This window comes from Chamaea fasciata, unplaced genomic scaffold, assembly GCF_029207755.1.
Source record: "Chamaea fasciata isolate MVZ Bird 193981 ecotype frontalis unplaced genomic scaffold, bChaFas1.0.hap1 SCAF_14, whole genome shotgun sequence".
NCBI classification, from domain to species: Eukaryota; Metazoa; Chordata; class Aves; order Passeriformes; family Sylviidae; genus Chamaea; species Chamaea fasciata.
In genome coordinates this window covers 20099870-20127752 of record NW_027094099.1, presented here as the reverse complement: position 1 = coordinate 20127752, position 27883 = coordinate 20099870, and the positions used below count along the sequence as shown (strand labels likewise).

At 42.5% G+C, this 27883-nt stretch overlaps 2 protein-coding genes across 7 annotated transcripts in view; one reads left to right on the top strand and one right to left on the bottom strand.

Annotated features, from left to right (window-relative positions):
* The window catches only part of IQGAP1 (IQ motif containing GTPase activating protein 1), a 58186-nt gene extending 43717 nt beyond the window's left edge, over window positions 1-14469 (bottom strand). Inside the window, exons 1-6 of one of the 5 annotated variants that reach the window (XM_066196380.1) lie at window positions 14283-14469; window positions 13523-13612; window positions 12792-13046; window positions 12614-12696; window positions 11886-12072; window positions 9828-9927 (exon numbers count right to left, since the gene is read on the bottom strand). In XM_066196380.1, coding sequence (XP_066052477.1) covers window positions 9828-9892 — 65 coding nt within the window. In that variant the 5' untranslated portion in view covers window positions 9893-9927; window positions 11886-12072; window positions 12614-12696; ... (1 more) ...; window positions 13523-13612; window positions 14283-14469. Of the gene's footprint in view, window positions 1-9827; window positions 9928-10949; window positions 11197-11687; window positions 11792-11885; window positions 12116-12613; window positions 12697-12791; window positions 13047-13522; window positions 13613-14282 lie in introns of those variants that run through there. The other 4 variants (XM_066196381.1, XM_066196382.1, XM_066196378.1 and 1 more) reach the window with 4 other exon arrangements.
* A 323-nt stretch (window positions 14470-14792) lies between these two features.
* Window positions 14793-27472, top strand: TUBGCP4 (tubulin gamma complex component 4). 2 transcript variants are annotated; one of them, XM_066196397.1, is made up of 18 exons: window positions 14800-14910; window positions 15028-15156; window positions 15723-15845; window positions 16234-16287; window positions 16728-16784; window positions 17322-17401; window positions 17516-17717; window positions 19624-19789; window positions 20919-21043; window positions 21706-21756; window positions 22144-22249; window positions 22580-22687; window positions 22925-23063; window positions 23526-23703; window positions 24495-24629; window positions 25661-25777; window positions 26201-26340; window positions 26639-27472. In XM_066196397.1, exons 1-18 carry the CDS (start codon window positions 14833-14835, stop codon window positions 26649-26651), a joined length of 2001 nt encoding a protein of 666 aa, XP_066052494.1. In that variant the 5' UTR covers window positions 14800-14832; the 3' UTR covers window positions 26652-27472. The 2 variants fall into 2 exon arrangements, with proteins under 2 accessions (XP_066052495.1, XP_066052494.1); XM_066196398.1 differs by lacking the exons at window positions 25661-25777; window positions 26201-26340; window positions 26639-27472 and adding an exon at window positions 24729-25650 and having other exon boundaries at window positions 14793-14910.
* Window positions 27473-27883: the final 411 nt, after the last annotated feature.

Genomic DNA, 27883 nt, shown 5'->3' with positions numbered 1-27883 from the left:
AATGTGGGATTATTGAGGGTTGTGACAAGTTACACAAATGTGTTCTATGTTTGAAAAGTATCATAGGCATACTTCACCAGAACTGGAGTACAGACACAGCAAAAACTTAACACTGATCATATGGCATACCTTTTGCTCTTGCACTTGTGAAAATGTTGAGTCTGGCTAACCCTGAGACAATGGAAATAGTGTGGAAAAGAAATAAAAAGACACTCTTTTCCACTCAGATTGATTATAGACAAGCCTGGCGAAATAGAACTAGCAAACCATCTCTCCAGAAACTGTCGCAAGAATATCAAATTGAATAAACAAAAATACGAGAGCAGAAAATTTTAAAAATGGACAAAGCCTCTAAGGAAGGCTGCTCATTTCATAACAGGACTACTGTGCAGTACGTTCCAGCACAAAAAGAAATCACAGCATGGCATACAAAATACAGAAGGCATCAATAGTTGGAAAAAACTATTTCCCATGAGGAAATCTCCCTTCTTGGTCATCATTAAGTAGCAACAATTTCCAAGTAAAACTAATTATTTGAAGGGGCTGGAAATATAAATAACATTTTCTAATCTTCAGTTATCCTACAGTTCCGAAACAATGGACTTTCCTTTTTTACACAGACCTAGCCAGTGATATTCTTCAACTCTGAGATGACACAACAGCCCAACATACCATCTAAGTCTGCACCTTGTGGTCACTTCCACTGTGCAGGCCTCAAGAATGACATTGCAACACTTCTGGCAAATAAGAACTCTAAGAAGTATGAACCCTTGACACATTACACTGAAGAACAACTGGTACAATTCGTATCTGGCCCTGGTACCAACACTGTTGGTTGAAGCTCAGTTCCACATTCTGCTTACTGCATACCTCATCAGTTTCATTTGCAGGAAAGCTGCTAACAGAACCTCCAGGTAAACTTCTGAGCCGCTAGCTTGAGAGCACTGGCCACAGAGTTCTTGATCATCAGTCACCAGAATCATGCAAGTCTTCACTTTGTAAGCATGTCAGTGCCACAGAAGTGCTTCTTTGCTTCCAGCCTTCCTCTACCAACTAGATTTCAGAAGATTGTTGTCTTCTTCAAGAAGCATATGCTGCTCTGTTTCCTCCTGAATGAAGCCTGGAGGTAGACTGGATGGGCACCGAGCTTACTCCCTTTCTAGGTGCATATGACTGTTAGTCTCCAATCTTTGTAACACTGTCCGTATACCATACCAGTGTATTTTAATTAAGAAAACAAGCCTACCTACACTTGTGCTTTACCAACATAATTAGACTGTCTTAAACATCTCCTTCTCCTAACTATGAAATAAGCAGGCTGTTTGCCCAAAATCACATTCTTCAAACACATCTTCAGCATGTGACTTCCATGTGTATGCTCACACTGGGGGTACAAATTCTTGAAATGAGGTCATTTTTGCACACTTCTAAAGTGCCTGAAGCATCAAGAAAATCAACACTGGATACCTTCGTGGTACAACTGTCAAATATCCGTTCCTAAATCTGTCTAGTCGGGGGGGGGGAAAAAAAAAAAAAAAAAAAGAAAAAAAAAAAAAAGGAAATACATAGAATAATAGTTTTGCTCACAAGAAAGTAAGAAAATAAACGGAAAATTTGCTCTTGATCTGCCAAAGTCAGTACGAAAACCTGCAGCACTAAACACCCAAAAATATTCACATATTCACACATACACTTCAGTTTTGGTAGTTAATTAGGTAGTTTCACAATTCCAGGACAACTACATTTTGAACAAGAAGGACCTGTAATATGATCAATCTCTCCCTGTGTTGAAAACTATGTATATTTAGGAGGAAAGTATTTTGTTTCACAGGATTTCTAACATACAATAAACAATATAAACCTCCTTAAGTAATAGTTTGTGATAGTACCTTATTCACGTGGCCGCTGTAACAGAGAATTTGGCAAGAATCTTATAGATGGCAGAAAACCCACAATAGATCAGAACTCTCTGACAAATGGAGTTTCAGAGATCACAGTATAACCATCAGTCAGAAGCTGGAAATGAGACAGCGAATAATGCTATCCTGCCATTTAATTCCTACTACAAAAATGACAAATGATGTCACGCAATGACTTATAGATTACTAAGCATTCTACTCAGAACAACAAAACCTCAAGAAAGAAAAACTGTCTCCCTTTCCCTAACTCCCCAATGGATTTGCTCACCCCCAGGGTCCACATTTGCATAGCACGTCAATTTTTTTGCCCACCTTGTCTAGCACCCAGCACTGACACAATTTAAAGCGTTATCATCTTTCACCTGAGACCTCATCCCACAGAAACAAGGCTCACAAAAGAAGACTAAGGGACACCAGCATGATCCAGACAGCAGGTGTCCAATCTAAAGGAAGGAACCAACAATACTTATTTAGAGCTCCACTCTTCAAAGATCATAATCGCATCCCAGGGAAGGGTGGGGGAAGAGGAGCACAGGAAGGCTTGCACAGTGGTGTAACAATCAACACCCTGGGAAACGAGATCATCATCAAGAGATACAATGTTCAGGATCAGTCCCTTAAAGTCTTCCAAAGCAGAAAAATCTGAAATCACGCCTGTTAACACTCAGGACTTTGCTCTTATCAGTATGACACACTGTCAGGTACCTTTACAACCATTAAAATTACACCAGTAATTACCATAAAACTATCGGGATTGTAATTGGAATTTTTCTATTGAGCAAGATGTGTTTACTAAAACACGTTTTGACTGCACATTGGTCTATAACCCTCTATTTTCTCTACCAAAAGCATCATTCTTAATTTCACTTTCAACTCAAAAAGCTTTGAAAAATCTAACAAGCTGAAATAGAAATTTAAATCTTTATCACTTGCCCCAGAAAAGAAAAAAGCCTTCAACTTAGGTCTAAAGCCAGTATCTATTCAACCTAAATGTGGCAAACAGTCAGGAAACGTAGTTACACTCGTGTACCAACACCATAGCAAAATCTACCAGTCCCCGTCAAAGAGGGAAGCTGATTTGCATTTGGACGTAAAAACTGAAACACCCACCCAAAGGTTTCACTCGACCTTATACTCAAAAGCATCAGAAAGTAACTGGTGCCCACAAAGTCTGTTCTGCAATCAGTCAAGCAGGAAAAGGATGTTCAAGCTACCCACCCAGGAGAGGGCCCTTACGCCTGGCCCAACGAGCATCAAGGAGCTCCAGGACCTGTTGACCAGCCATCAAGTTCTCCTCACATCTCTTGGGCACCTTCTCAACTGGCAACCACATGCAGAATTTACAAGTTACAAATAAGGATAAGCCTTTCCACACCCTTTGATAGTAAACAGTGGAGACTATCTCTGTCCGTTACCGTCTCCATGACACACCTGCATTTGTTCACTGTGCTGTGCCTCCAAAGGGAGTCTAGTGAAACCAAATGCAAAACATGCTGCAATCTGGACAACTAGAAGATAATCCAGGCATTTTTAAAGACAAGTCATTCCAACTGTTGCACGTGGTGCCTCCACATCTAGATGCTTCTGTTCACGATCATTTAGCCCTTCTAGTGCAATTCCCCAGAGGTGTACCAAGGAAAAGACGCATGGCCATTGCAGCACCACAGCAGAGGAAAAAGTGGTGAGAGCAAAAGGGCAGCAGCATTTTTTTTTTCGCCCAACAGTGTCTGCATAAACCATCTGAAAGAATGTATGAAACTATGGCTTAAAAGCTTTTTCACTGCTTATTACTGCTGACACCACAGGTATGGCATTTTTTTGGACTAACTGTACAATTCATTTCATTTAGAGATGAGGATTCCCATACTCCAGCAGCTCATTCATATGTAGAGGCAATCTCAAATATTTTTAGTGCAGTTACAAATGTAGACTTGGGAGGCATTCTCGCAGACGGTTAAGAAGAGAAAACTTGCAAGATAGCCTCAGCTCTTCAGCCAGTTCACCTGAACAAGGGCATTAGAAAGCCATGGAAAAAAACCAACAAAAACTTCTCTTCAAAATAACACAGTCTAACAGCTCTAAACCAATCAAGGAATCACCTCAGAAGATGAAAGATCTCTCAGAGAGTTAACAACAGCAAAATAAAGTAAATTTATCACATCAGGAGAGATCTCCTCTGGAAAACAAGGTGGATATTTAAACGCCCTTCAGTAAGGTTTGTACAGATGGAGAGCTAGGAAAACAAGTACAGTCCACAGCTAAAAGACCTCGGAACATTCTCATTATCCTCACAGGCATTTTCAGTTCAAAGATACAAAAGAGCAAGAAATTAATGAGTAACATAGGCCAGATTTTTCCAAGCGATTGATGTACTCTTCCTGGCAACTGAAGAGAGCAGCTGAACAAAGGACAATACTGATACTCTGGCATTAAAATCTTTCCCCCTACCACTCCCTGCCTCCTTAAAAGTAAATACGAGGCTCCTCTTTGCTCCCTTGCAAACACTGCCATCAACCTGTAAAAATGTCCTTAGCTGCTCTTGCTGATGAGGATACCACTGCACTTGCCATTTTAGCCAAAAAGATCAGTCATTTGTCCTGGAGAGCCTTCAGATGAGTACCAAGCCCACAGTCAAAAGGAACGTAATTATCAAATACACAGAAATCTTTTTCAAGGTAATTGCCTTGATCACTTAGCATTAGAAATGAAACAAGCCTAAATGCCTGGAAGCTACAACATTACTGAAGTTATCACACCTCAAGACCAACTTGATTTCTTGTAAACAAGGATTATTAAGAAGCACTCTACAATACTTGATAGCCAAGAACTGTTAGTGACATCTATTTGCTTTAGTTATTTTGGGCTGCTTTCTGCTTACGTTACACATGGAATTCCTTCAGAAAGCACTGTCCAAAAAGAAAAATCCTGGTCTCTGAACAAACAGTTGTTTCTTTCCTCCTGGCCTGCCTTTCATTACTATTTCCAGTGAGTCATAAAAGAAGTATCCAAAGTGAGGTAAAGATGGTGGTACTTCACCACTGTCCTTCCCATACCTCACTCCACCCTCTTCTCAGAAAAATACAGTTCTGAATGTGCGTTCCAAGCCACTTCCACTCCAGACAGCCACTCCCTGCCAACTGCATGAGGTCATATGAAACAGTACAGGATCTGCAGAGAAATATCTCAAGTCCAAACAGGAGCTGATAAAAGCCCAAATAAAGTGGTAAAAGCTAAGTAGAATACTTCAACTTACAGTTACTGACAATCAAATACTACCTGTGAATACTCCTGGATTACAATCTAACACGGCAGCTGCACTGTATCTGGGAGAAGCAGAAAACCAACAAAAAACCCACCACAAAACAACACATACAAAAATCCAATCCAAACAACCAACCCAAAACCAGTACCTGACCCAATCTGCAAGTGGAAACACCAATGAAGGATATTATAGTAAAACACCCTGACTTCTACATAAGGACCACAAAAATCAGCTCTCAGGCTGCTTCTGGTTGAGATAAATATACCCCTACCCTTCTGTGAGCATGAGCTGCCAACAGATTAGAGGATATTCTTACAGTTTTATCTGCACTGCCACAGCTTTTCTATTAGACTACTGTGATTTGGAAACAGGAAAAAAAAAAAGCAAACAAATCCAAACAAACAACAACAACAAAAAAAGAGAACACAAAAAAGCATTAAAAAATACTTCTTAATAAAGTCATTTTTTCTTCAAGAATGAGGCATCTGGTCCACACAAAGTAGAGGAATTCCTCTCTTCAAAATCTTTATTTAAACTCCAAATTTTATTTCAGTCTTTCAAAATCATGAACAACTTAGTTACACTCTGCTTCCCTTTCTCCAGCTAGCAAGAATTAATTCCTGTTTCACAAGACCATTGCACATTATTAACTGAAATAAAAAACTACCAATAGAACAATAGAACAACAGTGACAGTGAAAAAAACCCAATAAAACAACATGCTGGAATACCGTTAAATAAGTAAAAATTATTCCTCTAATAATGCTTCTGATGTATGCTCATTAGCAAACAGTCCTGCAAACGGCTATAAATTGCCATAAATTGAGTGCAGAAATACCCAGTTACTGCACATGGGCTGTCCATCAGACAGTTCAGAAATTCAAACTTTTCTAAATTTTTTATTTCAGTAGGAAATTAGGTGCTAGCCAATTTTCATCTTACTTTCTTCTAACACTTAAAAAAAACCCTCTTTGCTTCTAGATCCCGTATCTGTTGCTCGGCTAAAGGGATAGCAAGCCTCTGACAATGCTGATGCAATGCAAATCGGCATGTTTTTAATCATGTGATTTTACATGCCTTTACGTTGTAGAAAAAAAATTAATGCAAACTACAGTGTTTGAATGCAATATTATATATATATGTTATATATATTATATATCTATATATATATTATTGTAATAATATAACATGATTACGGGGAAGATGAGAGGAGTCACCGAGTGTTGTTCTTCAGCTGCCTCCCACCCTGTCTTGGCTACCATCACTTTATAACGTTCACCTTTTTAGCTTCTGAGTGACACAGTACACCAGCTACCTTCCTCTGCTCTTAGGTCCTCCTCTTTTCCTTAGAGACATAACTTCCAATTTGACATTCTCTCACCATGAAGGAAGATTATTAGCCCTCTCACAGCTCATCGGGACTGTAATCAACAGCACAAGCAAAATGCCACAGTGTCTAATTCAGATGCTACGCCTCAGTTACCCTACTAGCAAAGAAGTCAAATACAAAAAAATCTCACATCAAGGGCATTAATTTCAAACACACTGATCTCTTACAGTTCTTGTTTAATTGTTTCTGTTAAATAAACTCCTTACCAACAAAGCAGCCAAGCGCCCTCGTCTAGACTGTACTAGGAGTAATAAATAAAACCCAAAGGGCAATTTACAAAATAACTTCTCAGGAAGGAAAAAAAAAATCCTGGAAGCAGACAGTGAACTCAAGCCTTTGCTCTCCCTTGTATATCTTAATTATTAAACTCAGAAGTCTGCTCCCCTCCTGGTCATTTAATCTTTACCTCATGTTACGTGATATGGCCTTAACTATAGGAATCAGGAACTCCCACGCACACATACGTGAACAGCCTGTATGCCACTAAGCAAACATGGGTTATGGGTTGGATAAGGGTTGAGGCTCTCCAAGCAGACCTTCCACTTGAAAAGTAAGTGCTCCAACTGCCAAGGTGGATACAAGGAAGGCTGTACACCACTACTTGCATTTTGAGCAACACAGCTGTTGCTTCATTCTTTACAAAACATACTGGCTACCACTAGGCATTATTCGAAACATCTCAAGGCTTGCCCTGAGACAAGAGTGAAAACTTCTTTTTTCTGAAAAGGTGTGGCAAAAATTAAAATGCCCAGTTTCTCAACCTCATCAATATCAAGACAACGCTCAGAAGCAAACAAGATCACTAAGAACTTCAGAGTCAAAGCTGATTTATTTAAAGAGTAAGTCCCCAAGATTAAGCTAGAGCTAGACAAAAACACTAAAGCTGTTACTATGGAACGTGTTTTTGCCTGAGTTTTTGGCGGTTTTTTGCAGATCTGGGCATGGAATTCAAGAGACAATCAGCACCTCCTCAAGCATTTACTCCGAGGCTGATGACAGAGTCCACAAGTGAAGGATCTGGGGCTCCTTCACGCTTGGACAGTTACTACAGTGCAACTCATCTCCCCCTGTTTGCCCAGCATTTGCTGCTAAAGACTTTGGATTCAAAGGGAAGGAGTTATTTTGAAACACAGTCAGATCTTACTTACTACTTCAAACTTCATTCACATCTGTATGGAAGGAAAATTATTATCTACTAGGAACTAAGCAGTCTCTGTAAACTTAGAGTAGTGGTAATTCTCATAAAGTACCTAAAGGACTGCAGCATAAACTGCATGCTTCCTTGTCCCTTCAAAAATATACGATACATTCCTGGCAAAATTAAAGTCCTGGAATTAAATCCTTTATATTCTGCCAGCAGTGAACTTGGACAAACTCAATACTTCTTCCTCAGTAAAGTCACTATAGCTGAATGTCTGCCTTCCTAAGGAAGAACTGCACAGATTTATACAAAACTCATCACCCAGCCAGGGAAAATTTTCAGGCTCTTAACCCATATCATTTTTTGAAGGACAAAGGCAGACTTAAGTGTTCAGTGAGCCATGACAAAACACGCTCTTGGCTATGTCAAACGTGTGTTTATGCATGTCACATTCCTACTCTCCGCATACGGCATATAGGATTTAATGTCTGCAAAACGTTTTTTAGAATAGCAACAACAGGACTTTGTTGTCTATGTAATGTCTATGTCTATGTCTAATGCATTCATTTATCCTTCCTTTTTCCTTCACAGCATCTACGTGTTCTGATCATCCTTCCAATTAATTGTCTGAAAGAACATATACAGTATTTTTATATGTTTATTAGACACGGAGATTACACACATGCTGGAAGACAAGAATAAGATAAAAGTTATTTCAGTATTTTGAACAAAAATCAGGATAAATCTAATTCAACAGGATCAAGCGAAGGGTAACACACTCAGGAAAACACAACAGAACATATAAACACAAGATGAGAAACCAATTTCAGCAGTACAACTTCAAGGTGACAACTCAGCAAAACTCTACCGTAACATCATGAAAAAGCAGATACCACACAATAATGTATGATACTATTCAATCTATTGGAGTGGACAAAATAACCGTTACGCTTTTTATAAGTATGCCCACTAACACCCTGTTGGAAAAGTTGTCCCCCTTTTGGCAGTGGACTTGCAGAAAGACACTGAATGCCTGGACAGAAGTTCGAGCAACCCAGGGAGAAGTACTACAGATCTATTAAACAGATGGATACATGGAGAAATACATAAGAATTGAGTTCTTGGTGTGCAAGGGATATACACTGCTACAATTTAAATTTGCAAAAGGTTTCAGTTAAGAGGAAGGGAATAACTGTTTTTCACGAGCACTGCTAAGCTGGGGGGCAATATTGCACCAGACATATACAAGTCAGACAACGGTGAGTGACGCCTTTTTTGGGGTTTAGAATTAAGAGTTAGACACAGTTAAGGGATAAAGGGGTTTTTATCTCGGTATCTAATAAGGATTTTTATGGTGCACTAATTCACCGAGGTGGAATACGCTGAAATGTACAGGAACAGATCATGTACACAATTTTATAGACTTTGTAAATTAGTATATTCATCCATGATGCTCCAAGGAGAGGCTTAAATGAAGAGTGTGACATTTTCTTATTTTAAACTATTTTCCCCCTGATGGGCTTAATTTTAGTCTACAGGATATATTTCAGAGGGGGTCTTGGTTTTTCAAGATAGCGTAAGGTTTTTCGGCCTCCAACTGCAAGGCCTTTAGGATGTTTGGTCTTTCAGCTAAATAGAATACCAGGAGTATGCTAAGATATTAGACTTAAAGAATTACAACTATGCATAAGGGGCATGGAGAATATATAAGAGGTATATAAAAAGAAAAGGTAAAAAAATCATCATGGCATCACGACAATCCATCCAGTGCCCGTAGTAACAGAGCAATACAGCTAGAGTCCTTGTCATGAAGTCTTTGAGAATGTTAGATAAGCACATCAGAGATCGGTTGGTTTTTTCAGGGAGGAAGGGAGTCTCTTTGGGTGTTTTTTGAGGGGGTTTTTTGAGTTTTTTTTGGTTGGTTGGTTGGTTGGTTGGTTTTTTGGTGTCTTTTTGGTGGGTTTTTGTTGTTGCTGTTGTTGGTTGTTTTTTCTAGTGGAACTATACAGCCACTAAGAAACTGAGACAAGAGGTAAGATGCATCCAAATTATTACCCGTACCAAAGGTAACATCTTTTTTTAAAGCACCAGCAGTTTCAAGATCAATTATTCTCACCTCTTAGCTTCCTCCAGATGACAAAGGTATTCATAGGCTACATTCTGGCGTCGCCTTTCATCCATTTCCTCTGCTGTTAATCTCTCATTATCCAAGACAGCTGAAAATAAACAAAACCCAGCCCTCAGATGGTTGAAGATTAAATGTAATGGAACAGGCACATCAAAAATCAGATCCAGCCTCTCCCACAGAAACTCATCACAGTTTTCTGATTCAGAAAACTAAGGATCTGATGACTTGTTCTTTACTTTCAACAGAAGATGCTCCGTTTCCTTATCCTTGTCACATAAATTTGCCAGCTACCTTCTTCCTGATTTCTCAAATTGACTGCATCTCTCTTGCAATTTCTTAGAAACAATCCTTAATTTTTTTTATTTTCTTCTAGCTTTGCCTTTGTCTTCCCCAAAAGCACGTCAGTGACCACTTGTGACCTAGCCACTGATTTTGACAGCAAAAGATTAAGGAAGGACACAAATACATATTCACATCATATAATCCCTTCTGTATTTTTACAGTCCACCTCTAAAACAAGGTGGAAATGCTACTCGTACTCCCTATATGGAAGGGAATCATTCAGATTCACAACCTACATGCCATTTTAGAATCACACTGAAGATCTACATAGGGGTAATATGCCTAAATCTTCCAGATTCTGTGTGTTCAAAGCCTCAGTGAAAAAGTCTTCTCTTCCCACCCTTACAGCTAAATATACTTCATGTCAAAAAAGGTGAAAAACCCAGAGGTTTTTTAGGTTTGATGGACCAGCTTGACAAATAGAAACGTCTCATACTGTTATTAGGCAAAGATTAGCTTATACCTAAAATGCCTTCAACGACAATCTACTGTGTGCTTGTGAGACCCCAGTAGGAACACAGCATCCAGGTCTGGGGTGCTCAGTACAAAACCTGCTAGAGCACATCCAGAGGAGGGCAACAAAGATGCACCGGGGGTGGAACACCTCTCCCACAAAGATAGGCTGAAACAGCCGGGATTGTTCAGCCTGGAGAAGGCTCCAGGGATACTTCATTGTGCCCTTTCAGTACTTAAAAAGGGGCTTATAAAAAGGAGATACTCATGGGACAAGGGGGAACAGTTTTAAACTAGAAGTGGTGAGATTCAGACCAGGTGATAGGGAGAAATTCTTGAACCAAGACGACAGTGAAGCGTTGGCATGGGTTGCCCAGAGAAGCCGGGGCGGCCTCATCCCTGAAGTGCTAAAGGCCAGGTCGGACCGACTGCCGCTTACAACACCGCCCCTCCACAGCACCACGTTTTCCTCCGCCGCTGATCATTTTTGACGCGGTGCCGTAGCACAGGCGAGCCCGCGCGTCTGACGCCAAGATCCAAAGCCTCCCCCTCCACAACGAGCCTACGACAGGGCAGTGAAGGCGTCCGACGGGAGCGATGTTTCGCCCGGCAAATCGGGTGTGGCCGCCAAAATCGGCGGGAAGGCGGAAGGCAGGGCCGCCCCCGCCCCGCCCGCGGCGGACATCTTGGGCGAGGCGCGGGGCCCGCCCGCGGCAGACGACGGCGGCACAGCCGTGGGACGCCCCGTCGCTGCCCGGCCACTGCCTTCTCCCAGCACTTATGTCCAGCACTCAGGAGGGCCGTCGAGTTTCGACGAGCTCCTGCGCGGCACGGCCCCCACCTCGCGGGAGGCGCGGCTCGCCGAGGCCCGCGAGGAGAGCCGGCGGGGCACACCGCGCCCGCGGGACAGTCCTGGAGCCCGGACCCCACCGTTCCCCCCCCCGCCTGCGGCGGCCCATCCTCCCCTTCCGGCGCTGGACCCTGGAAGGCACGGGCAGCTCGGGCTGGGCGTCACTTGGCGGCCACGGGAAATCCCGGACCCCCGGTACTCACAGCCATAGTGGGGCCGGGACACGGCCAGCCCGTCCACGTCCTCCGCCGCCATGGCGCAGCGCTCGGCCGGTGCCAGCGGGAGCTGAGCGCGGCTGTTCCTCTTCCTGCCGCACCGGGTGTGGCGGAGGAGGAGTCGCCCCTCGAGCTCTCTCTCCCCCCTTCTCCCCGCCCCGGCCGCACCCTGCCCGCCCCCGCTACCTTCGGCAGCCGCTGGAGAGAAGTGACGAGTTGCGCAGCTCCCCTCCGCCGGACCCAGCCCCCAGTCTAGCTCGGCCCGTCCCGTAGACTGAAGGACCCGGCTTCGCCGCCCTGGTCTCTCCCCGGGGTCCCTGCAGCAGTGCCCTTCCAGCTAAACAGCTCTGCTGACCAAACCGTAATAACTCACCTGAAATGTCAACCACAAGTTGAAGCAGGGTGCACCAAAACAGTAGCAACATCCAGCAGCACTGCCACAGGAGAATCACGCCCTGAAAGTTTCCTCCCCCTCAGTATATATTACTGTTGCTTTGCCTATTTCTTGTTCAAGGGTCAGAGCACTGACAATGCCAGCCACGATGTGTCCATTTTAATTAATCCCATGAATTTCACTGCCAGGGCATAAATTTACTACCGAGGCACAAATTAAGTAACTTGGAAGACCGATAGCCTCTGTTAGGAAAAGCATCACCAGTAAGTAAGGGAGTCAATCACTCTCATCTTCCCAGCAGTGGATTCAGTTTCAGCTTCCCCAGTCCAAGGAAGACACGGACATAATGGAACAAGTACAGTGAAATTGATTAAGGGCATGGAGTATCTGACATACGAGGCGAGCATGAGAGAACATGTTAAGAAGCAGTGGGCAATGGACTGAAAAACATAAAAGTCCCACTTCAACAAAATAAGAAATATTTGCATTCTGAAGGTAATCCAACACTGGAATAAGTTACCTGGAGAAGTTGTGGAGTCTCTGTCCTTGGAGACAGTTAAAGCCTAACTAAGCATAGTCCTGGGCAAACCCACTCGATTTCACCTGGCATTGAGGAAACAAGGTGGGACTAGAGACTTGCAGAGGCCGCTTCCAAACTCAATGATTCCATGAGCCCATCAAAAAGTACATTTACTTACTATATATACACAGTCACCATGCAATAGGACAAGAAGACACAATCTTAAGCTGTGCCAGGGCAGGTTTAGGTTGGACATTAGGAAGAATTTCTTCACAGGAAGGGTGATTAGATAGTGGAATGGGCTCCCCAGGAACGTGGTGGAAACGTCACCTCTGGAAGCGTTTAAGGAAAGACTGGATGTAGCACTTAGTGCTTCGGTCTAGTTGACAAGGTGGTGTTCGGTCATTGGTTGGACTCAAGCGCCTTAGAGAACCTAATTGATTAAAGGAAGACATAATTCAGTGGTTACAGAAATCACTACATTGGGGAATGCCAGACATAAATTACAAAACAGAAGGTTTTATAATGCAGTTAGGGTTCTAATTATTAACATTTGCATTACTTCACATGTTGGAAGTTGTGCAATGAGAAGACATTTAAAATTATGTTTATATGTAGACTGTGGAGTGCAGAACTAACTTTGTTCCCCCTAAAAATCTCATAACATTTTTTGCACAGTGCCACAATCCTCCCTCAAAAACACCTCATTCTGATAAAAAAAATAAACACAATTATTGCGTATCAAAGAACCTATCTGAACCTCTTCAAGGTTGTATTCAATGGTACCTATAACAGCTCCCCTCATTTAAGATTTCTGGTGTTTGTTATTGACTCTGCAAAATGTTTTTGTTATGAGTTTTGTATCTCTCTCTCTAATTTAGTGCCCTTCCTGTTTCTTGTCTTTTTTACCTTAATGTTGAATGAGCACCAGTCAGATGGTCTTGCAAATATTATAGAAAAACCTATTTTTCTCTCGTTCCAAAATCGGAGCAATCAAGTCTGTAAAGAAAAATTCTTTTAAGCTTTTTGCCTTAATTACTAATTACAAGGCTTCCTAGAGAAAATTAGCACCTAAATCCTTTAAATAAACTGCTGTTATCTGTTCTTTTGCTGGGGTTTCCAGACCAAATGTATACTGTGATAGTTATGTCAAGGATGCATAACAAATGCCTAGCCAAACTCCTCAGTCTTTATTATGATGTTAGAAGTTTTGCCAGTAGAAAGAGGATAGTTTTATTATACATGATAAACAGTAACTGGTGGGGCTCACCAGTTACACATAAAGCTGTATAGCTATAGGTAGTACATGCCCATATTCTTCCTACATTTTGGATCTTATTGTGGCAAGCTGAACCAAATACGTATTAGCTGACCCTTTAACACTAAACACTAATTTCTTCTAAATGAAGAAGAGTAAAAATGCACATAGAGGAAAATGTCAAAAATGGGGGGGGGGGGGGGATGAAAAAGAGGCTGCTAAAAACCACTTTATTAAGTAACTTCATCGTTTTCAAACACGAAACTAGTTTTGATTTTTAAAACACTACCCGGATTACGACAGGAAGTGAAGGAAAACAATACATAATAAATGGAGAAAGGTAAAACTGGCACTGATAAAACACTGACAGATAACATGAGAAACCGATAAAGAAACCTAGTGGAGGCATACCGAAACCAAGTCTACCTAGAAGGCTGCGCATTTGCTGCTGTCCCGGATGGGACCTCCCGAACCGGCACTTTCCATCACAACCACCCACGTTACTGCCCCGTCTTCTTGCCGCGAGCCAAGGCCAACGCGCCTCTGGAGAGGTCGGGACGTGAGCGGGGGCCGCCGCCGCGCCGCCGCCGCCGCCGCGCCCCCCCGCCGCCGCCGCCCCCCCCCCCGCCGCTCCCCCCGCCGCCGCCGCCGCGCCCCTCGCCGCCGCCGCGCCCCTCCCGCCGCCGCCGCGCCCCCCCCGCCGCCGCCGCGCCCCCCGCCGCCGCCGCCGCGCCCCCCCCCGCCGCCGCCGCCCCCCCCCGCCGCCGCCGCCCCCCTCGCCGCCGCGCCCCCCGCCGCCGCCGCGCCCCCCCCCGCCGCCGCCGCGCCCCCCCTCGCCGCCGCCGCGCCCCTCCCGCCGCCGCCCCCGGCCGCTCCCCCCCGTCTCCTCCGCGCCCCCCGCCCGCCGTTCCCAGCGGCCCCCGCGTTCCTCCCGGCAGTCCGCGCGGCCCCGCGCGGCAGGATGATCCACGAGCTGCTGCTGGCGCTGAGCGGGTACCCCGGGGCCGCCTTCACCTGGAGCAAGCGCGGCGGCCTCCAGGTGTGGCACGGCCCCGGCCAACACCCCCCCGGCCCACGCCCCGCCTGGTGCCCGCCCTGCGCGGCCCGTCTTTTCTTCCGTCCGTCCGTCCGTCCGTCACCGATGTCTCCCTTCCAGGTATCTCAGGAGCTGCCGTTTCTGCATCCCAGCGAGACCAGCGTCCTGAACCGGCTCTGCCGCCTCGGCACCGACTACATCCGCTTCGCCGAATTCGTGGAGCAGTACACAGGACACGTACAGCAGCAGGTGGGGCCGCCGGGCCGTGGTATTTCCCGGGAAGAGCACGGCAGGTGCCAGTAAGGCCAAGCTGCCCGGGACACAGGAGTGGCCCGTGGCCCATACCCGCGCTAACGCTAGCACCGAGCAGAGCTCCAGAAAGGTCTCTGCGATGCATGTACGGGCGGGTAGAGAGCAGTGAAGGATGCATCAGATGTAAAACTCTTATTCTTGGGGAAGTCTTGTAAGAATTTCTGACCACAGCAAACGGGCCGAGGTTTGTGAACTAAGCGGGATGCTCATGACTGTCCTCATGATTTGTGAAGAGCCTTGAGATCCATGAGACATGCTTAAGTGAAAAGAAGCACCAGTGGCTCCCAGCACTTGCATAGGTCCACGAAAGAGCTAAATATAAATCTGCTCAAGTAACTCTCATGGTGACAAGGTTGTATTTGTTTTTCTGATCACTTTATGGTGAGTTAAGATGCATTTCAACGTTGGGATCACTGACTGCTGCTGCGACACTACACAGATAATTACATTACTCTTCAGACTTGCACTAGGATGCTGATGCAGATTCTATTGTTTGGTTTCAGGATCACCATCCATCTCAGCAAAACCAGGGTGGATTGCATGGCATTTATTTGAGAGCCTTCTGCACAGGTCTTGATTCAGTGCTGCAGCCTTATCGACAGGCACTACTTGACCTAGAACAAGAGGTAAAGGAGAGAGATGCAGAACAAGAGGCTGTAGTGCTGTTGACAGATTGTGGAAACTTGTCATTTCTGCAATAAACATCCTAGTAGTAGTTTCTAAGATGAAACAAGGTATTTTCCTTTCCACATTAGTGATGCCTTCCAAATTATTCTTGTGAGATGCCACTGTAACTTACTTTTCACCCTAATAAGCATTGTCCCCTCTTCCTTCAGTTCAGTAAGGGCTCCATCTTTGTCAGAACCCAGTGCTGTCTCAGACTACTGTGGCTTCTGTTTTCAGTTTTAGAGGTTTTGATTAATCTCTGCTAGACTAGTAGCTGTCATATCTTGGGTAGTGTCACCATCCAGTGGTTGTGATAATTAATATTCCTTAATTGCTTTATCTTTATAGTTTCTGGCTGACCCACATCTTTCCATTTCACATGTTAACTACTCCTTGGACCAGGTATGTCATGTTATTAAAGAGGTAGTGTTCTTTGCTTGCTCTTATCCCTCATTGACTCTAAGAAGAATGCGGGTGGGATAAATGAGGCTTACTCCATCATGTCATGCCATTTCTATCTAATGCCTCTACATGTGTAGTCCCTTAATCCTGCACTTCAGCACAAAGCTAAGGTCCTCCACCTTGACCCTCACACATTCCTCACTGACTGTGTTTAGCATGAACTACTGCTGGAACATAGTAACTTCGTGCATCTCGGTTCAGTGTAGGGAAGACATACTTCCTAGAGATTTGTATGTCATGTTTCTAATTTGTGGGGAAAGACAGATAATAGTTTTACTAAATTATTCTGTTCAGCTGCTGTCAACAGTTACTCAAGTACAGTTTTTTTCTTTCTTCCTTACATAACAACCTAAATCAATATTTCATTTCATGTTCTGCAGTTTCAGTTACTCTTCCCCTCTGTGATGGTCATGGTGGAACAGATCAAAACTCAGAAGGTACAGTAAAACTGCAGCTAGTCTTAACAGGTTTCCTTTCTGCCCCAATCCCAGACTTCTAATACTAGACAATAATGTAGTTTCATTAATGGATGCCCTACCACTAGTTCTGCTCTAAGTATTGGGACTATTTTACAAATTCATTTACACTGTATTTGACTTTCTCCCTTATCCCATAATCCCATAATCTTTGATGCCTTGAATTTTATAGGACAGGATGCTAGTGGTTGGAATTCCCTTTCTGAGTCTGTTTTCTCTGACTGTTGCCTGAAATAAAAAAGGCAGAGGCTAATGTTTTCAGAATCCAGAGATGCTTACATTTTTTAAGGGAAAGTATTGAGAGAAACTTGAGTGTAGAGCTACACATAGAAGGCCTTTTTCATCACTACACGGAGCATGTTACACCTTTCTTTCTGTAAGACTTGTTCAGTTTGTGAAGGCATTTTTTTTGTTAGCTGAAAGTGTAATGTTTAAATATATAAAAAGGTCAGTACAGATCCAAATAATAGACCTAATCTAACCTTTTTCTTTCTGCAGATTCATGGATGCCAGATATTGGAGGCAGTCCACAAACATAGCTGTGGGGGGTTGCCTCCTGTTCGCAGTGCTCTTGAAAAGTATGTAGATACAGTAAAATTATTACTTCATTCTTCTGGAGTTAGTGTCAAAGTGTTTCTTACTTGTTGAACAAAATTCAACTGACTTGTTGAATAATTTTCTGTTGACCTCAGGATTCTGGCTGTGTGTCATGGAGTCATGTATAAGCAGCTCTCTGCCTGGATGCTGCATGGATTGCTACTAGACCAACATGAAGAGTTCTTTATCAAACAGGGCCCCTCTTCTGGAAATGTCCCTAGCCAACCTGAAGAAGATGACGATGACTTAGGAATTGGGGGACTTACAGGAAAACAACTACGAGAACTGCAGGACCTGGTAAGATCTACAAGTCATAACTTGGCATCTTTCGTCCCTAGGGAACTAAAGAAGAAGTTTATTGTATTCTGCTTCAGTGCGAGCTATGCTAGACTAGACATATACTGAAACTTGCTAGGGTGGTAAATTGAAATAATACTGTAACAGATTGCTGCTAGGCATATGGAACAGAGACCTATTGTTTGGCACAGTTGGATAATCCCAGGGCAGAAAGCCCTATGGATGGAATCTTTGTAGACACTGATGTCAAGTAATGGGAACTGCTGCAGGCCCACTGCTCTTGACTGACTGGTTTCTCATTCCTTATGGTCAACACTGTCATCTGTTTAACACAGGCATTGGTGGCAGTATGAGCAATTGCAAGGAACAGGGTGTGAGGAACTTGGCTGTTGACTTCATTTGCACACTTTCTATGGGCAGCTGGGTCAGGTGCCTTTCATGCACAACCATTAGTTGTGCAAATGTTACCAAACAGGTTAATACTACTGACATTACTGGTAGAAAATGTGTTATGTGAGAGTCAAGGTACTGCTAAGCAAGGGAGCAACCTGCCAGCACACTGGTGAAATGTGGTAACTCTTCCTGTAGATGCTATGCCATTAGAGGGCCCTTTTGCAAAGCAGCTTTCTCAGTGGAGTAGTCTTCCACACTGAGTATTTGAATAGCGTCAGAATAGAGAACAGTGTGGAGCAAGTTCAACTCTGAATTCACCCTCTGGTGAGAAAATGTTTCATGGCCACTTACAGAGTTAGTGTGGTGCACGCAGCTTGGCTGTGACCACACAGAAACTCTTGTGTTGCATACCTATTAAGTGCCCTGTGCCAGCAGTCTGCTGAAAACTGATTACACCCAGAGAAAAACGGGAAAACGTTAAAAGGCAGTTAGTAGGAAAATCCGTTAATTCAGTATAGTGGGTAAAGAAAGTGAAAATCGTTGAGTGTTCTAGGTCCATGGTAGAAACTGTAAACTAAGCAACTTCTTTCTTCAGTATTATCTACTAAGAGTGTTGGCAATTCTTCAGTCAAAGAGTAAAACAAGAACTCTTGAGTTTTAGTGGGATAGACCAATAAAAGACTTGGGTATTGCCTCATCTAAAAATGTCACTAGAATCTTAAGAAAAGACTTGCCAACCTCTTAACAACAGTATACAAATTTGTACTGAACTCTTGTATTGAAATGAAGAATTCTGTAGATGGCAGATGTTCTCAAAACTTTGTTTGGGTGATTTTTTCTGGATTATGGACCACTGAAACTAATTCTCCAGTAAGAAAGCCAGATGAAATTATCAGTATTGCATCCCTGAAGGAAGATCTTGCCTCCATACTTGGAGTTCCTTATTAACATTCAGAAAAAAAATTAATAACTTACTGTGTTGTTCTACAACAGCTGTCATAGGAACTGAGAAATTTGCCTTATCTTTGCTAGCAAGCCTTTGGATCTTTATCCTATTTGCTTACTAGTGGAGGTGCTTATATTTGGCCTGTATCACAAGTGTTCTAACAGTGTTAAAATGGGTGTAGGGTAGGGTTATTTTTGGTAATGTACGTTAACATTGTTATTGCAGCAAAAGACTGATGTAATGCATTTGCAATAAAACTCCTTTTGCTTGTGTAACATAATCCTTTAATACAGCCAATTTGTTACTGTTCCACAAAGATTTAGCTTCTTTTTCCCCTTCTGCTCCGCTCTGATGGAAGCAATATCTCTATGGAGGTCTGCTAGCATACCAGAAGCATAAGGGAGTTTACTGGCTTACTTAAATGATACAAATCAGTTCTGCTTCCTTTCTGCTTATTTCCAATTTTCTTAGATGCCCGCTCACACACACACCCCTTTATACACCTTTTCTATCTGGTTTTCTGACACTGTTTTGCACTTGATTTCTTTCCCCTGGTGTCTCTGGCAGCGCTTGATTGAGGAGGAGAACATGTTAGCTCCGTCGCTAAAGCAGTTTTCTTTGAGAGTAGAAATGCTGCCTTCATACATTCCTGTACGGGTTGCTGAGAAAATCCTCTTTGTGGGAGAATCTGTTCAAATGTTTGAGAATCAGAATGTTAACCTGACCAGAAAAGGTAAGGAACATCTTTCTTGCAACCTTTGCTCCCTTATGAGTGACTGATACATAGTTTCCAAAATGCTACATTAACGAATTCAACAGTCACTATTGGCTGTTATTCTTCAGACTGTATGGATACTTGTGCCAGGACACAGCAGTAGTCCCAGTATCCTGCTTCTGATTGTGTCCAAGGGAGAGGTGTAAGAACAGGATGAGTAAATAACACTTTCCAAACAGTTTCCAAGTTTCCAGCAGCAAGTCACCATGTGATTTCCTCTGGATAAAGCTATTGCAAAGGCCTTGTTTTCAGTTTGCATCCCTCTTCCTAATGCTGCAGACAGACACAAAGGCGTGTCTTGCTCTGAGAGTGTATGTTCCAGAATGGTGTCATGGGATTAATTTGCATCCACAAACATGAGAGATTCACTTGGAAGGTGGTCCCAAAGTTGTTATGAAAGACAAATTATACGGAGCCTTAAGGACAGCAAGGGAGAGAAAATACTAGCTGATGGTTCACTTTGAGAGCTTGAAAAGTTTACATTGGGGGTGGTTTGGGAAATATATTCCTACACCAATGGGGGAGGACTGCTGTGGTGGCTCTACCTTGAGCATGTCTATGCAAAAGTACTTAAATTACTTCAGTGACATTACAGAGAACAAAGGACCAATTCAGCTGGACTGTTTTCTTGCAGTAGCAGAAACAAGGGGAAGAGAAATTGGTCTTCTAGCTCAGTTAGTTAAAAAACCGCAGTCTCCAAGTTCAAACAGTAGGAGAGATTTGAAAGGGCCAGAGGTATGGGGAGGCCCAAACCAACTGGTTAATGTGGCAGAAAAGTTTGTGGATTCAAAGATCTAGCTCAGTCCTAGAAAAAGGACTTTTAGCAGCAACCATTTATGTAGAAAATATTTGGGTATTTTACTGATACCACAGCACTGCCATAGCAAGTGTCTAGACTGCAACTGTACATGCAGGAGTAATCTTATACCTTGGTACTTGTACTTCGAAGCCTCATTCTCGCGTTCCTTACCAGACTTGAGACACTGCTGCCTGGACAGCCTTTCTGCTCCACTGTGCTGGAAGGGGTCTGCACATCTCCAAATGGCATCCCTTTTTACTCTCTGAAACTCTTCTCATTGCTGCACAGGCTCCATCCTAAAAAACCAGGAGGACACTTTTGCAGCAGAGCTACATCGACTCAAGCAGCAACCACTTTTTAGTTTGGTGGACTTTGAATCAGTGGTTGACTGGATACGGAGCACTGTTGCTGAGGTGAGCATCCTAGGAAGGGTAACTACTATGCAGGCTGAGAAGCTCTTAAGTTTTGTGAAGGACTTGGAAGAAGGGGGTTCGTCAGTGCCAGTGATTGGCCAAACATGTGAATGGTGCAGCTGTTCTAACTGGTCTCAGAGCTTCATGTAAACCCAACTTCAAATGACAAAAGGACATTAACAAATACTATGCTCTTTCATGAGAGAAAAAAGGGAATTTTGGGGTTTTTTTTCTTTCACTTGAAATGAGTTCAGAACTTTTCATTTGCTTTCAGCATAACAGATGGCATCTTGCTGAGCACATGCTTTGGCAATTTTTGATCTTTTTTTCACTTGGGGCAGGGAGGATAACCTAAGAAAATGAGGTGGTTAGAGAAGCAAGAACAAAGCTGGGGTAGAATGATTTCATAGGAATTTGCTCTTGACACAGGTCTTCAGGTTTCTTAGGCAGAGTTTTTTGCCGGTAAATATCAAGACTTTTAACTGGTATCACGGGCTGCTATGCACTGTGTTCTCTTGTACTTTATACAGCATTTTCTGTAGGTGCTCGTTTTGTATGCATCGCAAGCGCTTTAGTACAGCAGCTACTCTTCTCTCCGAATGGGCGAGATAATTCTGAGGGGAGATTGCTGTTGTTTCATTTGATTTTTGTTGCTTCACTAGCATCTTTGGAAACTGATGGTGGAGGAATCAGATCTACTAGGACAACTGAAGGTAATGCAACTGCTAGTTTGTTTTTGCTAAAGCAGCTCTCTCTTCCCTTCTCTGTTCCCTTGTTTTTATTAAATACTTTACTGCCTTACACTCTGGGCTTTCTTCATTTAGGTAAAGCTATTTTCATTTTTCAGTCCCAAGAATGAGCATACACTGATAGAACTTGGTCAGAGACAGAGTTAGAGGGGTATGTGTATGTGGTTTGGTAGTTTGCATCTTGAAGCAAAGGCAGTGTAGACTTTCTGGTCAGTGAATGAAATTCAGGGCTCTCTAGCTGTGTTTAGAAAGAGTAGTTGTCCAAATAATAAAACGGGTGCTATCAGCTAGGATGCTTAAAATTTCTGCTCAGTTTTTGGTATGTTAGGTACAAAAAATTTATCTCCACAGATAATAAAAGACTTTTACCTTTTGGGAAGAGGTGAGCTATTTCAGGCCTTCATTGACACTGCACAGCACATGTTAAAGACACCACCTACGGCTGTAACTGAACATGGTGAGTGGTGTTTATTTGCTTACCAAACTGTCCTCATTGTGGTATAGCAGAAAAGTGGTAAGCCATGTCCATTACAGAAGACTTCTCCCTTAACTCTCTACATAATGTCATTAGTTTGAAACTACAGCATTTGTGAATTAGAATGTCTCAGAGTAAGCGAAAACAATCTTCAGAAACCTTCAGATGGTGGGTATTTGAAACTGGAATTAAAAGAAAAGAGTGTCAATAGTGCATCAGAGTTGTCTTTTAGGACCAAGAGTAAATAATTAATGATGCAAAATTAACACTAGCTGCATGATCTTGTGCTGATGTGTGTTCTCTTGTTGTCAGATGTCAACATTGCATTTCAGCAGTCTGCTCATAAGGTGCTCTTAGATGATGACAACCTTCTTCCTCTTCTTCACTTAACCATTGAGTATCATGGAAAGGAACATAAAGGTATTTACTTGCATTTTTAGAAGTAAATTAAGAGGGGAGATGATGACCTTGTTTTCAAATCGATTACTTACCCTTCTCTCAAGTTAAAGAAACACTCATTTTCTTCCCTTTACTGCCCTATGTGATGGCCTAAACTACTTTGGCTCCTCTTAATTCTGTTCTTTCCCTTTTCCTTCTTCTTTCTTGCCATGGTTGCACTGAGAAGATAACATAATTCAGCATCTTACTTGTTTTTAGATACTTCTCAGACTCGTGAAGGGCCTTCCCGGGAATTATCTCCACGTGAAGCCCCCACATCTGGATGGGCAGCTCTGGGCCTTTCTTACAAAGTTCAATGGCCACTGCACATTCTCTTTACTCCTGCTGTTCTTGAAAAGTAAGTATTAGGTATGGTTTTTCTGTACGCATCTGTATGTTCCCTGATGTGAGGCATTCACTAATGTGTTGGGGTTTTTTTCCTCTGTATGGAGAGAAAGGTAGAGCTATTGCTCCCTGAATCTTAAAACTGCTCATTCCACTTACTCATATTGAAAGTCTTTGTAATGACAGTAAGACCTGCAAGATGCTGACAGAGCTGCACTGATTTACAAACACTGCTACTTTAAAAAACAGTGTTTTCATTGACAACTCCCCTCCTTACACTGAAGGAATACACTTATTTTCTAGGTCAGTAATCAATACAGGCAGAAATCTTACCCTGCAACATGTGCCATTAGCCATGACCTGATTGGCCCTAACAGTCACCTCTGTTTCTTTTTCCAGTCTTGCATTGTTACATTCTCCAGTAACTGCAGCAGAAGATTTCAGTCTTAAGCAACTTTGTATTTTTTGATTGTAGGTACAATGTTGTGTTCAAATACCTGCTGAGTGTGCGACGAGTCCAGGCTGAGCTACAGCACTGCTGGGCTCTCCAGATGCAACGCAAACACCTGAAATCTAACAGAACAGATGCCATCAAGTGGCGTCTGAGGGACCACATGGCTTTCCTTGTAGACAACCTTCAGTATTATCTGCAGGTCAGTATTACAGAGAAAGATGAACTGCATCAGTTAATCAGAAACTGGCAGAAATGCATGGAGAAAACAGTGAAGACCTACCTATCTCGGGTTTCTGATTCATTGTACCTTAAGGAAATCAGGATATCCTTCACAAGTCTAGAGCTTCCTCCAAGTTCCCAGACTACTGCTACGATTATGAAGTTTTTAGACTTGTGGATCAGTGAAATGGAGGAGTTCTTTAGTAGCTCTCTAATGCTACTAAATGTTTGTGAGAAACCACTTATCTCTGAGGGACCATTATTAAGATACCATCCTGATTCTTTCTCTGGCCTCTTTAAGTGAACTCTGATTTAAGTTTTGGGCATTTTTGTTTGTTTGGTTTGGTTTTTAAAGAATTGATAGGGGCCCTGGATTTCTAAATTCTCCACAGTAATCTGGCTGAGCTTTTGAATTGCAGCCTTTGCCCAAAGATTCCAAATAGTATCTCCCAGTATAAAATTCAGAAATTACTACAATCAAATACCTTTGTTTACATGCATGCTAGCTATATACCTTTTCATAGTTAAAGAAAATAACTATTTCCCTTTCTACTTAGATATTACTTAGACATCAAAAACTGTTGCGTACCCCACATTATGTACTGCTCTTGTATATAATTCCCCATTCAGCAGCCAGAGAGAAGGGGATCCTCAGCCTCTAACATAAGAGTAGCAATAAGAAAAATACATTTCTTATTCAAAACTTCCGGCTGGACTGAAGCACTCCCAGTTTCTCAAATCACTAATGAAGTATCTTCACATTTTCATCAGGTAGATGTACTGGAGTCTCAGTTCTCACAGCTTCTGCAGCAGATAAATGCCACAAGAGATTTTGAGAGTATACGACTGGCTCATGATCATTTCCTGAGTAATTTGCTGGCTCAGTCTTTCATTCTCCTAAAACCTGTAAGTAGGTCTTGTTTTCACCTTCTTCTACCAATTCTCCAAGTGCCCTAAGAAACACACCTTTTTGAACAGTACGACAAATCACATCTTTTAAAACAGATCAGTGATAATCTCCTGCAGACCGCAGACTACAATTCTAGGGGTAATGTATAAGCTATAACTGATAATTAAATTAAGATCATCTAATTTACTGTTGGTGAGTGTGAATGCTGTATTGCTGGCAATTCTAAGTCAGGCTTATTTCAGTGTTCAGTTAACCTTAATAACTTGCATTTTATCACTATATTTTTATCACAGGCTATTTTATCAAAGAAGAACTAATGAGGATAGTGCTAGGAACTGTATTCCTGAGGGACTCACACTGATATGCATTATACTAGGAAAAATTCCCTCTTCTACTTAAAAGAGAAAAAAAAAATAGTTGAGATGTTCCTGAGTGGACTTAAGGTCTTTAATTTGGAAAAAAATTATAATGAAAAATAAAATAAAATAGGAGGTATTTTTGTAAACAGCCTCACAGAAACATTTGCAAAGGTTAGTTTCAGATGAAGCACAGTGTCTCTGTGCTCATCTATGAGGTTACTGTAGAACAAAGGTGTCAGAATAGTAATTACCTAGATCAGATCAACTGATACAAAAGAAATTCCAAGTTTAGTGAACAGTGAAACCAAAGCATTGAACCACAGCTCTTGTTGGTCACTATCCTGCTTTCTTAATCACAAAGCTGCAGTGATGATCTGCTGGTTGGCTAGAGAAGCCGGTGTGCAGCTAGCTCCTTTGTCTGTGTGGATGGTTCATGCCAAATGCTGTTTTCCCAGAAATGTCTGCAAAAGGTTGTGGGAAGGGCAGAGGGGAGATGCAGCATAACATTTAAATCCTTTTTCCATTGAAAACCTTTTAAAAAAATGCCACATCAGTATCTTCCTTCCTGACTAAAAAAATACAGTATCAGCAAACTTTGCAGGTACCTGCTTTCTCTCTGTGTTCAAATTCTGTTTCAACTACTAATTTATACTTTTTATCCAATTTAGGTTTTCCACTGTTTAAATGAAATTCTGGATCTTTGTCATAGTTTTTGTTCTCTGGTCAGTCAGAATCTGGGCCCATTAGATGAACGAGGAGCTGCACAACTCAGTATTTTGGTGAAGGTGAATCTATGTTTCTGTGGATCTGTTCTCCCATGCAGGTATTTGCCTAAGCAGTTATCTTGGCCTTAACAGCTATAGAACAGCAGTGAGTGTAAGCCAAGACATTCTATGTAAGTGCTCGTAATTATTTTAACTAATCAACTCTTTTTGAGTTGGAAATTCTGCGTGCTCAGAGAGGTGGAACGGGGGCAGATACTGCAATAGAAAGGAGGCAGAGGTTGGTACCTCTACCCCTCCTTTTGGATAATTAATATCTAGGAGTTCTTGTGGCTCACAGCTTACCTTATCCTGGACCACAGGCATCACATCCCTTGCAGTGATTCTTTTCTTCAAGCTGTTAAAGGACTGGGTAGGCAGAGAGATGGGATGCTTGCTTTCCTTCTCTTCTGAGAAGGCCCAGAACTGACATCTTCAAATTTGTAGGGATTCAGTCGTCAGTCATCACTTCTCTTCAAGATTCTCTCTAGTGTTCGCAATCATCAGATAAACTCTGACTTGGCTCAACTGCTGCTACGCTTGGATTATAACAAATACTACACCCAAGCTGGAGGAACCTTGGGCAGGTAGGAATATCTTGAGGGTTACTTGTAGCATTATCCTGAGGTACTTGAAGTACAAAGCCGTTTTTATTGATTGCTTCTAATTATTTTGGCTTACACCAAGTGTTGATAAATACTATGACAGAAAAGTAACAAATTGGCATATGGTAATTTTGGGGTTTCATTTGCTTTCTCCCCATTGAGTTTCTTTTGGCAGAAAGTTGAACAAGCTGCTAGCTCATATTGGCCAAAAAACGCTGGCCTCGGTTGGTAAAGGGAGTTACTTTCAACATGTAGTTAATACTGTACCTTTCTCTTGCAGTTTTGGCGTTTAAGCACTAAAGGCCTTTCATTCAGGCTGTGACTATTGATGCGTCAAGCACTGGAGACTGGTGCTCTTGGACAGTTGGAGAGTTTGCACTCAAATGAATTTTTCTTTGTAGTTGGCTTTTACCTGGTAAACTACTGTTTTAGAGGGAATTGGGAGGAATTGCCACTTACGTGAGGCTGCCCAGCAATTACAGAAAGCTATTCCATTTCTTCTGAACTCATAAAAATAGGCTTTCTGCAGCCCTGCATATACTTGTAAGTGCTTCCAGAGAGGCAGTCTGAACCTTTTCAGAAAGTGGAAAAAACAGAATTATGATGTCTGGACTCTTCAGCTGGACTATGCTCCAAGTTCAAGTATGGAGGAAGTAATCTTGTTCCTGACTATGAACGAAGTTTTAGCTGTATTCAGAAGTTCCACTTGTGTTCCACTGTAAATCAGTAAGCTGATTTACAGTACACGATGTCTGCTAATACCACCAGGTAAATGAAACAGCAGTATCCATTTTCAACTGAGGTGAAGGGGAGGGAAGAAGAAATAGAGTTTTTAAATCTCTTCTCATGCAGTGCACTAGTCTAGTATATGTGTATAGGTCATGGAGACACTTGCTATCACATGCTTTCTCTATACAATTTAATACAATTTATGTGCTAAAATTACACTTGCCAAGACAGGAGCTTTGCCCTATTCGAGTAGAAAGTGCCCTCTGCCAGCACAAAAATGGTAAGGAGATGCTTACCTGGGATGTTCACCTGTGCTGTTCTCATTCCAGACTATTTAGAATGCTACTAGTGACTACCCTACTGAACCCAAATAAAAATATCTTGTCATGCAATTATATGGAGTATTGTCAATGTCTGCACCCCAATGCAAAGGGAATATGGCATAGCATGGCCTTTGTCTGTCATTGAAAAGCAGTATCTGGCAGGAACTTCTTGCCTGTTACTAAGGTTTATTAGCCTTGCTGTAACAGACCATCTTATGCAAGTCCCTTTGAATGACTGGCAAAAGACAACCCTCCAGTCCATCCCTGGGGTGTTGTATCAGGTTTCCCAATCTGAACACAAATGCTGCCAGGAAACCAGCCTTCCCCTCAAAGCATTTGTATTTGCACACAGCTGCAGCTCACACTAAAGTTACATGTCCCTGGGGGAAAAAAAATCCTCTCTGCTCACTCGCGCACTCACTTTCACACAATAACACCCAGCAAGTGTAAGACCTGGCACCTTCAATGCATTA

Coding starts and splice junctions, on each gene's coding strand:
- TUBGCP4 (XM_066196397.1), top strand. CDS start 14,833: ATGATCCACGAGCTGCTGCTGGCGCTGAGCGGGTACCCCGGGGCCGCC. Junction 15,157..15,722: donor CAGGACACGTACAGCAGCAG/GTGGGGCCGCCG, acceptor GTTTGGTTTCAG/GATCACCATCCATCTCAGCA. Junction 25,778..26,200: donor AACTCAGTATTTTGGTGAAG/GTGAATCTATGT, acceptor TCAAATTTGTAG/GGATTCAGTCGTCAGTCATC.